This window comes from Plutella xylostella, chromosome 4 (assembly GCF_932276165.1).
Source record: "Plutella xylostella chromosome 4, ilPluXylo3.1, whole genome shotgun sequence".
Classification (NCBI taxonomy): domain Eukaryota; kingdom Metazoa; phylum Arthropoda; class Insecta; order Lepidoptera; family Plutellidae; genus Plutella; species Plutella xylostella.
In genome coordinates this window covers 4,587,837-4,605,177 of record NC_063984.1, presented here as the reverse complement: position 1 = coordinate 4,605,177, position 17,341 = coordinate 4,587,837, and the positions used below count along the sequence as shown (strand labels likewise).

The window sequence follows — 17,341 nt, the reverse complement described above, 5'->3', positions numbered from 1 at the left end:
GTTCTCTTTCTAAAAACGACGAGACGGGTCTCGGTCCTAATAAAACTTGATACAAATGTATACCTAAAAACGGCTGGATCACTCCTATATGAATATAATGTGTAAGCAAAGTACGTAGGGATATTGTTTTTGATCGAGGAAAATTGGAATGGTCGAGGAAAATTTACATTGGAAAGCTTTGATAAACAATGGGAAAGACAAAAAATCTCTTTAGCTTATATCGTCTTCCAATAATAATTATTAGAAAACAGAATGTATCTATAAAATGAAGTGCCTATCTCTACATTATTACCTTCTACGTATGAGTGCTGCCTATATGTAACAGAGAATATCTCTCGGGATCGCAAGTAATCTACTCAAATGAAACTAATAATGAGAAGATAAATGGCGTAACATATTGGTTGGGGACCGCGCGGGTTGCCCTGTACGCAACTCAATAATATACTGATAACCGCTTGTTTATCAAGCCGTCTACAAATAATCTTCACATGCAGTGAGTGCTAAATTACTTTTAATATATTTGCGCTCGTAGATTGATCACTCCTGGAACGGAACGTCGCCGTGCGATTGTAAACATCGAAATAATTGTACTCCATCAATTAAATTTAATTAATTAACCAAAACAGTGCCTAATATCCACCAAAACATAGTAAAATTCAAGAAATAACCTCACCTCATCTTATCCAACAAGTGAAATTGGGGTTTGAACCCCTCCTTGGACAACATCTTCAAATAAAGGTACATAAATTGAGCCTATTGTTATCGATTCTGGTTGTTTTTGAATTCAAATTAAAGATAAACTGCCAAAAAACAACAATTCATATCACCAACTGATAAACAAGCAACCATTTAGGCCAATCAGCTGTTCACTAATTGACAACTTACAAGTGTTGCCAGAAGTGAAATTTATATAAAGCTCGCACTACACAGTCAAATGCAGAATTACGTTCCAATCTACGAATACTAGAACAAAATACAGAAATACTTAATAAATAGTACCTAGTTTGGCGCATAGAGGGCATTACGGGTACTAAAAATAAATAATGAATACATTAGATAATTGTTGTTCAGGTTGCTTGCAACCGATACCAGGTAGAACATTCCTGACATGTTCAACTTGCAACGAGAAATATGACCTGGATTGTGCAAACGTCTCTATCCAACGCTTCCGAAATACAATGACTATCGAACATAAAAAGTCATGGATCTGCGATTCATGCTTCTGTAAAAAGCCCAAAAAGGGTAACACAAACACTCCTTTACGACAGCAGAAAACTACACCACCACCTACGAAACAAAACTTGAAGGTAAACCTAGAAGAACAACATAATAATGTAACTCTAAGGGGTAAACCGATACAAACAGTTTGCGCCGGAGAAGGCTCAGATGAGGATACAATTTGCTCCGGAGATACCCTACCACCAGAAAATTGTTTTGCTACGTCGTCTCAAAATACCATGATTACGGAAATAGAAAATATATTGGAAAAAAAACTAGAAGAATCTAAAAAAGCTATAATAATGGAAATGAGGAAAACTATTACAACTGAAATCTCAAACACAATAGCTATATTGAAACAGGAAGTTAAACAAGAATTAAAAGAAGAGATTAAACGAGCAGTTACCATTGTATCAGATGAACAAGAAAAAGTTAAGCAAGACTTATTGAATTTAAATAAACACATCGCAGAATTAAAAACTGAAAACAAAAAATTACAATCAGAAATAGAAGATATAGAAAAAAAATTAGAAAAAAGCAATACAAACCCGGCCATCACCAAATCAAACATGAAAGAGTTAATGTACACTGATAACCAAAAAAAATTAGTACTCTATGGTCTCAAGAGCCACGAATGGGAAACTGAAAATGAACTATATGACAGAGTAATTAATGTATTTCATGAAATAATGAACATAAACCTCGAAGGTTACATTGATGACCTAAGGCGTATGGGAAAAAAAGGCCCGATCGAACTAACGCTAATCAGCAAACAGTGGACCAAATACCTTGTCCAGAATAGTCACTACTTCAATTCTACAGGTTTAGGAATTTCTGAATACCTGGACGATACAGCACGTGAAAAAAGAAGAGAAATGATTAAAATTCTTATTGAAGCAAGGAAAAATGGCCATCAAGCTAATATAAAAAACAACAAACTAATTATAAACGGAACACAATATAAAAAAGAGGAGGAATTAAACTGTAACAATAAAAATGCCACAAATTACCGTCAACAATACGCTGATGTGACTTCAGGAAACAGTAACACTGACGGACAAAGAAGGAGACAAACAGATATGCCTAATAAACCTGGAAACAATTTTTTCCACCAGCGACAGGCCAATCTCCATTATCAATAACTACAAAACTAACTAATCTGAATATACTTTTCCAGAATATTAGAAGCCTCAATAAAAAACGTCATCTATTGGAAGCAACGACTGAAATTGATAACTTAGTACAGATAATATGTATGACAGAAACATGGGTTACCGAATCTAAGAGTGAACTATTGTACGTCGATGGTTATAAATTAGCAACATCCTTTAAACGCTCTGAACATACAGGTGGAGGAGTGTGTATATTTGTCAAAGAAAACATAGATTATAGAGAGCTAGATTCTATTAATAGAAAGTCAATTGAATTTATATTCGAAACATGTGCCATTGAAATACTAAAGCTAGATTTAATAATTATTGTAATTTATTGGCCAGACGATACTAGAATGCCAGATCTGTTTTATGAGTCATTAGAAAAACTCTTAAAATTTACACAAGTAAAATATACAAAGAAACGCATCATGATAGGAGGAGACTTTAACGTGGACATGCTAGTCCATAATCCACCTAGCTTAAAACTATTAGAACTCTTCAAATCATATAATTTTTTTCAACACGTAAAAGAGCCAACGAGGGTTACAAATTCAAGCTCAACTTGTCTTGACTTACTTTTCTCCAACTTCCCTCTTGATCATTGCGTCAAAGAATATGGATTTTCTGATCATAAGGGTGTTATAGGTACTGTACCTAACATAATAAATAATAAAAAAATCATATGGTATACTTATAAAAGAAACTATCATCATAACAATGTAATAAATTTTAAAACTGAAATAAAGAAAATAGATTGGAATAAAATAATAGTAAACAATAGAAATATTAACGAAAACTATACCACATTTATAGAGACAATCCAAACTGCATTGGATAAATGCATTCCAAAAATTAAATCAAAATTAAAAATATATAATAATAAAACATGGTTAACGAAAGGAATAAAAACATCGTCCAAACATAAAAGATTACTTAAAAGTTTAATATCACAAACTGATAATAAAACACTTCATGATAACTATAAACAATATGAAAAAATACTTAAAAAAGCAGTCCTACAGTCAAAAAAACTGGTATATATAAATTCAATGAAACATTCAAAAAACAAAACTAAAACTATGTGGAGAATTGTTAAAGAACGTACAAATAAAATGACTAGAAAAGAAAAACAAAATACCAAATTAAAAATTAATAACCATCTTACTGAAGATCCAAAAATAGTGGCTAATACCTTTAATAACTTCTTCTTATCAATAGGACAAAATGATCAACTGTCATCGACACCGTCCTCATCCTCGCTGCCGCCCGAGCCGCCTGCCGCTCCACCACACATTTCACCGATGCTTCACTCTTTTTTTCTTAAGCCAGTAAACGAACACGAAATATATCAAATTATAAAAAAATTAAAAAATAAACGTAGCTTCGGTTACGATGAAATTCCCCCAACACTCGTTAAAGAATGCGCGGACATACTCACTTCACCAATCACTAGGTTAATCAACCAATCATTTACTGAAGCATGCGTACCTGACCAATTAAAAATATCAGCAATAAAACCTCATCACAAAAAAGGCAGTACCCAAGATCACGATAACTATCGACCCGTAGCAAATCTCCCATCATTTTCAAAAATACTCGAAACTGCAATGTACATACGTCTTAGTTCATACTGTGAGAAAAACCGAATCTTTACTGAAAAACAAAACGGCTTTCGGAAGAATCACACAACTACCCTTGCTGTATTCGACTTCATAAAGGAAATTTTGAAAATAATAAATGGGAAACAATATGCAGTAGGGATTCTATTAGATTTAAGCAAGGCCTATGACAGAGTATTACATAACATATTATTAAATAAACTATATCGAATAGGTGTAAGGGGCATCGCGTATGAATGGTTTAAATCTTTTCTTAACAACCGATCACAATATGTTGAAATAGAATACCACGATCAAAATACAGGATTAATTAAGAGAATCAAATCTACTCAGTCCTATACAACCAGGTCTATACCTCAGGGAAGCATTCTGGGATGTATACTATTTTTAATCTACATCAATGATCTACCAAACACTATAGAAAACTATTGTACTCTCTTTGCAGATGACACATCAGTAGTCATTCCATGTCAAAATGAATCGTCAATGTATCAACAACTCGATAATTGCTTAACTTTAATAGTAAACTGGCTAAACGCACATAACCTCCAAATAAATTTTAATAAAACAAAAATAATGCAATTCCGACCATATCAAAAATCCCCTTTAAACATAAAATACTCATTTAATAATATAGAAATAGAAAATGTTGATACATACTCACTACTAGGCATTAATATTGACACAAACCTTAACTGGAAAAGCCACATTAATAAAATAGCCTCTAAATTATCTAGATTCACTTATGCACTTTACGAACTAAAAAAAACAACAGATATAAATACAGCAAAAAGTATGTATTACGCGTATGCGCACTCATGGCTTCAATATGGAGTGATCCTCTGGGGTAGTAGTACAGATGCACCTAAACTATTCACATTGCAAAAGAAATGTATAAGAATAATTGCCAACATTAATTCAATGGACAGCTGTAGACCTTACTTTATTGAACACAATATCCTTACTCTAACATCATTATATATCTATCAAGTCTGCTTATTTGTACAAAAAAATATTACCCAATTTCCTATCTATTCAAGACCACAAAACCTACGACCGCGAATTAAATTAGCTATACCTTTCTCTAGCCTTAAAATAGTCCACTCTAGTCCCTTTGCCATGTGTATAAAAATTTACAATAATTTACCGGATGATTTAAAAAAAACTACCAACTTTAATCACTTTCAACAAAATTTAAAAGACTTTCTCACAAAAAAATGTTTTTATACGTTACAAGAGTTTTTAGAATTAGATCAGGCAGTATAGTCATAACCTAAAGAAATTGTAAAAGATATTATAATGTGATGTTCGTCTTGATATATTTATTTAGTTTAATTTAATTTAAGTAATTTGCTGTGCCCTTGCAGGGTTCATGTTTGATACTACTACTTTTATTGTAACATCCTATACTGTACAATATGAATGCAAATAAATATTTTGAATTTGAATTTGAATTTGAATTTGATCACATAAAGAGAGGTACTTGGGAGTCTATTGTGAAGTACAACAATAAATGTGATTGATTACGAGGGCGTGATGCGTGTATCGGACACCTGACCATGGCACATGAATTTGGGGGAACAATGAAGTCGGGATACATTCGAGACGGAGTTGCCGTGTGAGATGGTGAGTACAAAGCGAGTGGTCCGCATGGAATCCCCGCAAATGCGTTGCGTCACGTGGGCGGGCGGCGGATCGATGGGCGGGCGGCGACGGCGGGCGCACGCGCGCACTCCGCGCGACTATCGACCGACTGCTTTCTACAGAGCGCTTTTGGGGCAGGTTAGGCCTATTCTCAAGGGTCAAGGTCACGCTCCTTTCCCTGTTATACTGTAGTACCTATAACATTATTATCGTAACAGCCCCAGAGTTTTTCCAGCATTTCTTAATCGGTACAAAGATTTCTTTCTACATCCTCTTGGTAAAGAATGAACTAAAATAAAGTTGACGATTGATGAAACTACGCAAAAACACTGGTCCCACTTTCTCGATTATCTATTTCTATATGGGAATAATAGGATACATATACAATCGACCCCCAAGCATTAAGTAAAAAAACTGGTGCTCGCACTGCGAACTTACAAACTCACTTTCGTTTGGTAGCGAGAGTATTTTAAAACTATCTGTTCGTATACGAGTAAAGAAAAGAAGAGGATTATGGGCCCTAAGTTTTCCTCACCCAGCCGTATGTTATTTTTATCGACTTAACTCATTTATTGGATGACTCCACGTCCCACCAATCACATCCCAAACGCGAATCGCGATATAACGTTCATCTACGTCGATACACATGTCACGCAGCCGATGGAGCAAAACTGATATCGTAGATACTGTCTAATCTGAGCCGCAACTTTTCGAGGGCAAGGACGGTAATCTTTGGCGATTTTTCAAATTTAAAAATCAGCAATCTATTTTATCTTTAAGGGTGTAAGTGGCTGCACCGCCTTACTCGAATGGAACCTTTATACCTACATATGCCGAAGTAAGTTTGCGGACTATTTCCCACAACGCAGTCCACTGCGGGTTGGTGGATTCAAATATCAAGGTTTCATCACGATGTATTCCTTCACCGTAATAGCGATGGTATATGATGGTATATACCTAAATTGCAACTCAAGGGATTCAAACCCGCATTTCTGGCGTGACAAGCGGGCGCTTACCCGAAGGAGCTATCACCGCCGTTGTCATGATAATCATCACACCCATCACGTCCCCACTGCTGGGGCACGGGTCTCCTTTAAATGAAGCAAGCAAGGTTTTAGGCCTAGTCCACCACGCTGGCCTAGTGCGGGTTGGTTGACCACAACACCAGCGAGCTTGTGCTGAGTGAACTTTACGAACTGTTGTTAAAACAGTAACCGGGACCCACGCACGGCTCAACGTGCCTTCCGAAGCTCGGAAGCGTCCAGAATAGAACCACTTGAAAGCGGTCACCCATCCAATGGCGGACGGTAGCATGTGTTGCTTAACTTTAATGATCAGCAACTTTGTGGGATGGGGTTACTAGTTACTAGCTTGTAGGAAGTGAGGTAAATGCGGGCCAATATTTACACCCAAAGTTACCTTTTTAACAAGCATTGTAATTATATCAACGAATTCCAAAGGAGTATACATCCCTTTATCGAATGAGCAATTTAAGCTTTCAAATAAATACAAACATCCCCGTAGCATACTATCACTAGGGTGCCCAACTGCCCACTATGAAATCCATGAACGTAGCGTAGATATATCGCCGATTCCTGTTTCAAATTGATAATTTCATTGCAATTGTTTGTTTATAAAATTCTTCTGACTGTAACCCGATATTAACATAATGGACAATTTAATACCTAGGTATGCCAGTGTCACTGTAGCCGATCTGGTGAAAGCATTGTTGTTTATTGGTACTTATAGGAAACCGTCAGCATTTCTTTGATTACTTATTTTTTGTGCGTAGTCAGACTGGCCAGATTTGCTTACTTATGATTGGTACCGCAAGGTCAGCACATCCATAAAAAACTTTTCTGTTGCCAAATTCATACCAATTATGTTGATGTAATTTTAGAAGCTAGGACTTAGACAATGCTAGATATATTAAATAAGTGAGTACGTAAGGGCGTTTACAAAACATACACAGATAACGCTAGCTGTCGGCGCGGCGCCGAAGTTTCATACTTTTCCCGAATCAACGCCAAAGCTGATAAAGCGCGGAAAATTTTTAGAAAAAGGGATTGCTGGTAACCAGCTTTCTCTTTGTATTGTATACGCCTTAAAACTGTGGTTCGTAAAGAAATAGCGTGCGGGTTGCCGGCGCGCGCGGGCTGGGATTGATCGCCGTGGTACGCGGAGATGTCGTCATGGCGACCGCCGCCGCCGCCGCCGCAGCGTCGCCGTCATAACCCACCGCGCGTGGACACATCACCGATCCCACTCAATATCACCTAATTGTAAAAGCTCGTTCAACTCTCACTAATGGAACCTGCCATTGTGTTTATCTACGACACCTAACAAACAGGAGTAACAGGACACGTCTTATTATCTAAGTACCTAGCAACGAGAACCTTTTTGTTCCTCCTTATTATTATGAAGTCGAGCGTAACTTATTTTTACTTTTTATACTTCGCCTCGATAAATTTCAAAATAATATAATATCCACATGAATTTGTATGCTTTGATTGTTAATGAAGTTGAAAGTTTTAATTCGGTCACTTTCATACAACAAGCTTATTACCTTCTCTAAAGTCCTTTTAAAAGTTATTTCGTGCGTTGGGACATACCTTGCATCTTCGTTTGCCAAAACTGGCATAAATAGATCATCGAGAGGAGAGGCGCCCGCTTGCGCCAAACTTTTTCGCTCCGTAGCCGTCTTCAGTCAAATTTCTGAAACAAGCAAAGATTATTGATAATTTATGAAATTACCTGTTACAAACAAGTACCAAATTCGACCGAAACCAGAACATATTTTTGGGAAGATCGTCATAAGCCCTCTACATTAATAAGAACTGATAAGTATCAGTCCTACACTTGTAGGACCTAGGTACACAGTAGGTAAACCTCCATACAAACACGCCTACTTTTCTAGTCCTACTCTTTTAAAATACAATAAGGCCGCGTTCAAACCAAACGAACTGTAGGTAAGCTGCCGAAAAAGAGCGGACGTTACGCAGTTTAGTGAATTTCCATACAAATTCACTTTTTCGTTCAATTACAATACAGTCAAACTATAAAGTTCTGACAATAAAGGGTGCGATTTTGCAAATACTTTTTATCATTGTCAGTTATTTACTTAAATTTGCAATAGCATACATTATAAAAATAAAAATTCCGATTGACAAGGCTTTTTAACAGATTTGTCCATAAATAAATATAATAATAAATCTTGGATGTGCCCGTAAAAATGGCAATAGGCCCGCCCCCTATTACATTGGGACTAACATAACGCTCTGGCGAAAAGTGGGTGCAGCAATGTACCTCTGCCTACCCCGCAAGGGAGTACATTAGTACAAGGCGTGAGTGTATGTATGTTGTAAATATAATAGATTGATTAAATACAGTCTTCTTACAGACTTCCGTTTTCAGGACTTTATAGTTTTACTGTACGTTATTACAATATTACTACATATGGCGGCTAGAAGTCTGTTTGGTTTGAACATGGCCTAATGCTTTCATTCTTGACGATGTCAGAGCATCTAGCAAGTCGTCCCATCTATTCCAAGATGTAAAAGAGGGATGGAAGGTGGATATTGGTAGCGTCTATATCCACCGTTCGTCAGATTCATAATTTACCCAACAGCCTTAGACAGCAGGACAACAATAGAAAAGAATACTCTTTATGTGTCTCTTCTAAAGATTTCTTTTCAAAAATATAACTTATAAATAAAATAGTAAAAAAACAGAAACAACAAAAAAAAACAGGCGGCCTTATTATTGCTTAAAGCAATCTCTACCAGACAACCTTTGGATGGAAGAGTCAATTTTAACATAATTTATGGGAGTTGAGGTGGAAGTTGACAAGACCACAGAGAAAAAAGTTATACCGAAAAATCTTAGAAAATCTAATAATGTTATTTTTAAAAGTTCCTTATTTAATTCCCTTTATTATTATGTTTTATAATATTATTAGTACCATTTATTTAATAGCTGAAATAAATAGTATTACTTTGTAAAACTACACTTTTTTACTACAAGTAAAATAAAAGGGTTTCATTGTGTACATACTATGCACATAGTATGCTTTAGTAAGCATTTTTGCTAGTATGTACAGTACTCCAAAATTGATAATGCGCATAGAAATCTTTGACAGATCGGTTGTTTTTGATTATGTGACACATGATATTACCTAACTCCTATTTCTTTCGAACAAGGTGCAAAATGCAAGTGTTTTTTTAAGGCTCTTATGATTTAATGATTCGGGTGTGAAGATCTGCATGTGCATTATTAATTTTGGACAAGTGTAAGTACATAGGTTGTAGGTTTTTCAATGTTCTTATGTTTCATTTCAAAACCTAAGATTTTTCACCTTCCCTACAGCACTCAAAAGTAAGGCAGCGCGTTTTATGGTACCTAATTTTTTTTTTTTAATTGACTGTAATTACCTATTTTATGGTTTATTCATGTATGTATTGGATAATTTTAATCAACAAGGCTCTACCCTATATCATCATCATGAGATTCCTAATGAGGGACCTATGTTATCTATGTACCACTTTGACCTATGCACATAATAATTATTCATACTTAAGAACTCTTTACTCTTATAAATTTTTAATATTATCAGCATTGTGGTTACCATTTAAAAAAATGAAAAGTACTTGCAAAACCTACAAATGAAAATCTGGCAACTTTATTCATAAATTCTCTTTAGTAACAATTTATTTTTATTACAGCTAATAATGCATTTTTTACTAAGGCCCTACATAAAATATAAGTCACAATTTATACAAACTTCATAATTACCAGACTACCCCTTATTTTGAGTTTATTTTTGCAGTGGAAAGAGTGAATAGTCAAAATAACAAAACAGATTGTCTGTACCGTTGATTAGATCATTGTTAATTATTCAATGTAACTTGAAAAGTTTGAGCTTTGAAGAGCTCTACAAGAGAAATTTATATGAACAGGAACTGCTACATCAAGTTAGTATCTGACACTGAAATATATAAAAATTTATCAACTGAATAGTGTAATATCATGTAATGTTTAATTAAATATATATATATATATATATGTATATATTTGTAACCAATATTCTATTCTATTCATAAAAGGAGAAAGTGACTGATTGGGCATCAAGGCACAGCCCGAGCACAGCTCGAGCTACAATCATGAAACTTGACATGTAGGTTCCTTAGGTAGTGTAGGTGAGCACTAAGAAAGGATTTTCAGAAACTCTACCCCTAAAGGGGTAAAATAGGGGATGAGAGTCCTTCAGTATAACATGGAATTCCCACAGGAAAACTTTATATGGTGAAGAGAAGCTCGCGAGAACAGCTAGTAATCTATAAATGAATCGCAAAATGGCTTGATAACTGAACCATGCCTAGACCAATTTAACTAAGTATTTTTTTATGTTTGCTGAAGTCTAAGGACTTTACAGCAATAAAAAAACTCTCCGGACAGGTAAGCTTGCTAGATACATGCACATGTACATAATGTATGTTTCATACACTTATAGGCAAACAAACAAGATTCATCAAAATACATAATTTCAAAAGTGTCATAATAGAACATTTTCAGTTCTCCGATAGCCCAGTACACCAAAAGCACTGTTTGACAATAATTTGGTTAACTAAAGGAATTATTGTCCAAACATTTGATTAAAAGATTTTTGGTACACAGGTGTTTTATTTAAACATAGGATTTACTGAATACTTAATCAAATAAATTCCCGGACCAGTGCATCATCCATACAAAAATTGAAATTTATAATAAATCATAGTTAAAATATCATAAGTTGTTATTATGAAACTATGATAGGAAATATTTTTTATTTTATTTTATTTTATTTTACTATATTAGGAATATCAGGGTTTAATTTAATTAAAACTGAGGTAGGTCATGGAAACAAATAGGTTATGACAAAATTATCTGGTAATTTTCGATGATTTAATTTTTTCCTATGATAAATAACTGGAACTATGTTATCCAAAGTTGGATAGAGTTGTGCCCCCAATGCTACCTATCCAAAATGTAAACCTGAGAAGTAAGTATACCTACCTAACTAGCAGAGGAACTAACTAATGACGTCATTACAGTCAACAACTAATGATAAACAATAGCATGTAGAGCATGTTTTGAATGCTACACTGATCCTGAAATACATGCATGCTATGAACCTCACCCAGTTTGTATTTCGTCAAGCAAACAGAGTCTCTAGTGAACTTGAATACACATACCTCGAAATATGAATAGTGAAACGAAGATCTATGTGGTAGTTGACAGCAAAACTTCATAACATGGCGGCATCATCAAGCAGCCGGTATATTTACATACATTGGACAGCGCGCCCAAATAACACTTGATTTCACAAAACACAGGCAATACTTTTATTGTACACACATTTTAGTCCTTCAGCAGAAAATAAATAAGCTAATCACACACTGTAAAGGCAAAATGACGTAACATTCTCAACCTTCACGGTCGTAGTAGGTAGAGAAACGAAAAACATAAAATCACACTATTCGAAATGTAACTTCATATTAACCCAATCATTATAAATATCGAAAAATATTCATTTATAATAATATGCGTTTGCCATCCGCTTCACCATTTTGACAATTAAATCCAAAGTCATAAATATTCCACCCGAGAACAAACGTGACACGCAGTCAAGCAATGAAGCGCAATTTCGTACAGAAAGCAATCGCAGAATATCTTTCTTTATTCACCTGTTTTCAACAAATTAACAACGTTGTTCCAACATTTTATCACTCCAGCTTCAACTAGTACTATAATTTGACAGACCGCTGGATATAAGGAAAGAATGGAAGCCATTTTTTTTATAACGTTGCGTTTCGTTTTCCCATATAACTCGTGGACCTTAGAATAAGGAATCGTTTGCGTTCGCGTTCAAATCAGATCTTCGCTGCTGCTATACTCGAAGCTATGAGGAAAATAAAATAATACCTAACCTACTGGTTGTCTGAAAGACTTTTAAATTGGCTTAGGTATATTTAATTTTAATACTGGGTGGTTCACATAAACATTATTTTTACTGACCTGACAGGCTATTTTATGGTACCATCAGCTATGCGGCCTGGTGTGGCCTGGTGGGTACTCTGAGGCCTGCAACTAGCCTGTAACCTTTCATTTTTAACTATTCGAACATTAGAACTTGTCTTAGTATTTTGCATAAACAAGGATTTTAAAAATCCCTCATATTCTCTTTTTTGAGAAACCCAGCTTAGGTCTTGAACCTCTTACAATATGAATACATTTATCTCTATTACAATACAATACACTTTGTACAAGAACAAAAATTACAAAAAAAACAAACTTAAAAATAAAACAGTACAAAGAGGCAGCCTTATTGCTTATAGCAATCTCTACCAGACAACCTTTGGATGGAAGTGAGTGTGTCTATAATGATTGATATCAGTAATAATACTTAATAATATGTGGGGATATCTCACACACGGAAAACCAACACCAAACATGTAATATGGGTATAGACTGTAGCTGATCTACGTCAGGGTCACTAACCATTTTGAACAGCATTAAACAGAACCACTGGGTTACACAGAGCACTAATCAGTAACCGCTGCCATAGATCTAAGTAATGGCAATAGTTTTACAAACTAGTAAGCTCTGCTTTGCATTATAAAGTTATCCCAGATTAAAAACTAGCCTAAATCTTAATCTATTATCATCAAAAGTGCTCCAGTAATTTTCCTTTGGAATAACAAACTTCCATCCATCCAAACTTACTAACTTTTGCATTATTTAGTAGGATGTACATATTCTACAGGATCGCCGCTATCTTCCTTCTTGCAGAATTTACAGATACTACACTATGCACTAGAGGAATTGAATGTACCAGCTCAATAACCAACCATTACTGTCTGTGGGGTACCAGTAAAATGCAGACACAAAGGGTATATTATGTAGTTTGTGAAGTCATGGCAAGAGCTCAACTTGCTGGGGGTGGAAGCGCCAATAGTGCCAGCCTCCTTAAAGGAGAAGCAGGAAACAAAACTCTCTTTGATGCATGGTTCCTGACTTATTTGTGGGTCGACGTACTTTGACGATGTGTGGTATTTATTAATGCAATCTTAACAAGTAAAATGGAAGAAAATATTACACCATATCATGTGTGAACGAATTACATACTAATTAATAAGTGAATTAAATATGATTATTAATCACTGAAAACTGATTAAATAATAAGAAGTGAAACAAACTGGTATAAATTTTGTAAGTAATGTATTTAATAAACAAAAAACTAAAACACACATACTGTACATACCATCTAATCCCAAAAACCTTGAACTCCAAACTTCAAGTCGATATCACGGCCACACGAAATATAACTTTGGTTTTATGAAACTGGTTAAATCTAATGTCTAAAATATGTAATGAACTTTTAATCTAATGAAGAATTCACTGAAAGCACTTTTAAACTAACAAAACTTATTTAAACAAAAAATAATTGTTCATATTTCACTCCCAAGTTCACAAATGTCATTGTCACTGTCAAATTTGTTTGTTTCCCTTCTGTCAAAATTTATCAAGACCTAGGTATCTTTTTTTTACTATTAGTTCTCAGAACAATGATTGTGGAAAATGTCCAGACTAGGGAAATAGGGTTTGCGCCCTGTGCTAGGCCCTAGCAGGGCCGGTTATAAATTGAACATTACCTTTGTTGCACCTTTGTTGTTTCATATTGTCCATTTTTTTATTATTAATTTTTCATTATATTCTTCTGAGTTATATTCAAGTACTTTTATGAGTCAGTTTTTGACAGTAGTAAAAAACTTTATTTACTGTCAGTTTTACATAAAATATTTAAAATATTTTGCTTACTACCTTACTACCAACCAACCCACAATACAATTTGTAGTACAACCTACCAAGGCTACCCTACCTACCCATTAACCTACCTGTGTAAGTTTTTGTTTAATAATGGCCCTTCCATGGCATGTGCCTTTGGAAACCACACCTTCATTTAAAGCAACGGCAGAAGAGCCTCAACCATCTCTACTAAAACATTATTGTAACGTTAATATTCATACCAATCCGTGTGAAGAATTAAAAACTGGACTAATGTGTGAAATTGGTATGAATAATAAGGAGCCATCTACAATACAAAGATTAATTGCATCAGGTATGACCGTCGCTCGTTTAAATATGCGGGATTTAGAGCCAAACACATGTGCTCAGATAATACAGAGTATCAGACAAGCGGCCTACAGTTATAGTGCTGATTTAGAATATGTTTACCCATTGGCTCTGATGATAGATGTTCGTGGACCTGATATTATTACCGGTGATCTTAAAGGCGGAGCGCGGACCACTCTTGAGTTAATTCCTGAAAAAACTCTAAGATTGACCACAGATCCCAACTGGCGTGAATGCGGTACTTCTGGATGTCTCTATGTTGGCTGGGAACACTTAACAGATCTTAAACGTGGGGATATTATTTACATGGATAGCTTGAGTACTGGTATAATTAAACTAATAATCGAACAAGTTGGTAATGACTCTATAGAATGTACCGTTGAAAATGGTGGCATAATCGGTTCGAAAATGCCTCTTCGCATAACACAAATACCAAGAGAAAATGAACCTGCCCGACACCAGGGTGACAGTGCAGAATCCTTCGTTTGTTCTGATAAATCTGCTCATCTATTCGAAAATATCTATGATCAGATAGCCTGGGCGGTTGCATCAGACGTGGATGCTTTGTTGATACCTAACACTCAACATGAATCCGATGTCAAGCAAGTTCGAGATATACTTGCAGATAAAGGAAAGCATATTCTTGTCTTTTCAAGCATTGAAACAATGTATGGCGTTGATAATATTGATGAAATTATTGCAGAATCAGATGGAATATATTTGGACCGTAGCATTTTGAGCACAGATTTACCGATAGAAAAGATTTTTATCGCCCAAAAGATTATTGTATCAAAATGCAAAGAAGCTGGAAAACCATGCATTTGTAAAGCCATTTTAAATGAACAAATTCCAACTCTATGTGTGTCGGATATTGCCAACTTAGTTATTGACGGTGTTGATGTAATCTGTTTAGAGCTTCACTATGATTCACCTTTAAAAAAGTTGTCCCCATCTTATGACACTGTTCGAATGGCAGAACATTGTCTAGCTGCTTCCGCAATAGTTTGCAGACAGGCAGAACGTGTCATATGGCACAAACATACCTATGGTAATTTGGAACTTATGCAAAGCCCTCTCGAAGAACCTTCAAAGGCTATATGCGTTACTGCTATAGAGCTCGCTATGAGATCAAGAGCTGTGGTTATTATATGTTTGACCAATTCGGGCCGCACTGCTAAAATACTATCTCATGGATCTCCACCTTGCCCGATAATAGCTGTCACAAGAGCTTGTCACACCGCGAGGCAACTACGTTTTTGGAGAGGCGTTCGATCAATGCATTATTTCGAAGTGGCCCGAGATAACTGGCCATTAGAAGTTGAGTGTAGAGTTCACGCGGCCCTTGACTTTTGCAAGGCTAAACGTCTTGTTTGCGCTGGTGACGCGTATGTGGTTGTAACTGGTACTCGTCGCGGGAGTGGATATTGTGATTTAGTACGGCTTCTCTATGCTAGTGCTCGTGATACAGTTAGTGTGGAATAATAGACATGGGAACGTTGAAACAATCGGATGATCCTATTAGACTTACTCATTATAGGTAGGACAATTTGGAATTTATTTTCTAGAAGTAAACTAGTAGACCTACAAAGAACTTATAAAAATATGTACTTACCTACATTATATTTTATCTTTTTAAATAAATAATGTTATTTTTCTTGGTAAGTGTTTTTTTATGATTTATAATGAAATAAGCCCTTATTGCCCTTAGTACCTACCTATGTCATTGTAACTTATCACTTTCTATGAAGAAGAGTAACGAGAAGCGAATTGCGTATAAGTAAATATTTGTGTTGTAGCACTCCTTGGGAGATGCCTATGTCCAGCAGTGGATGATTATTGGCACAGAGTAGGTAAATTATTGGCTGATGATGATGACGACATCGACATATTATTTGTGACCGAGGTTTGTTGACCAAACATGATATCGCAATCATACTAAACTTACGCCATATTTCTCTGCCTATTTGGCACTATTTGCTACCTTCAAAGCTACAATACAGTTACTAGCTCTGCTTATATTATTCAAGTAATAAAGTGTCTACACTGCCCAGCCATTCTGACCTCGTCAGAGTTTTTTTTCCACAGTGCTCGTCAGTTAGGCTGACCGGTGACTATGACCATCCGGCCAACTGTTACTACAGAAATTTATTTTTTTTCCGTGGTCCGGTTGGCCGGACAACAGAACCGTACGACGGGCAAAAAGGGGAATATCCTTGAATGATAGCGATATTATTACCTATTTTCTACACATCTAGGTAATCTGTGTTCTACACGAGCAATGACCTATCAGAAAACCTTTAAAAAGTTGTTAAGAGATACCGTGGTTCACCTATTTTTCAACGCACGCATCAGACTTCAGAATAATAATAATGATCTAGCTCACACGGTCAAATTCTGCCAATGTCATGCTCGTATGGGACTCGTCTACGTGTTACAAGCAGTTACAAGACATTGGCTTCAGTGACATAATGACAATCAATTTTGACTTTTTGTTTTACTGTCATGATCTGTCATCTGTCAATGTCAATTTAAGGA

At 35.6% G+C, this 17,341-nt stretch overlaps 2 protein-coding genes across 3 annotated transcripts in view; one reads left to right on the top strand and one right to left on the bottom strand.

The window, feature by feature from the left end:
- The window catches only part of LOC105385914 (trithorax group protein osa), a 38,436-nt gene extending 24,291 nt beyond the window's left edge, over positions 1-14,145 (bottom strand). Inside the window, exons 1-2 of one of the 2 annotated variants that reach the window (XM_048627407.1) lie at positions 13,935-14,145; positions 8,248-8,350 (exon numbers count right to left, since the gene is read on the bottom strand). In XM_048627407.1, the coding sequence (XP_048483364.1) occupies positions 8,248-8,276 (29 nt within the window). In that variant the 5' untranslated portion in view covers positions 8,277-8,350; positions 13,935-14,145. Of the gene's footprint in view, positions 1-8,247; positions 8,351-11,865; positions 12,315-13,934 lie in introns of those variants that run through there. The other variant, XM_048627400.1, reaches the window with a different exon arrangement.
- A 270-nt stretch (positions 14,146-14,415) lies between these two features.
- On the top strand, positions 14,416-16,468 carry LOC105385900 (pyruvate kinase). The gene has a single exon (XM_048627444.1). It carries the CDS (start codon positions 14,591-14,593, stop codon positions 16,286-16,288), a length of 1,698 nt encoding a protein of 565 aa, XP_048483401.1. The 5' UTR covers positions 14,416-14,590; the 3' UTR covers positions 16,289-16,468.
- The last annotated feature ends 873 nt before the right edge of the window (positions 16,469-17,341 follow it).

Coding starts and splice junctions, on each gene's coding strand:
- LOC105385900 (XM_048627444.1), top strand. CDS start 14,591: ATGGCCCTTCCATGGCATGTGCCTTTGGAAACCACACCTTCATTTAAA.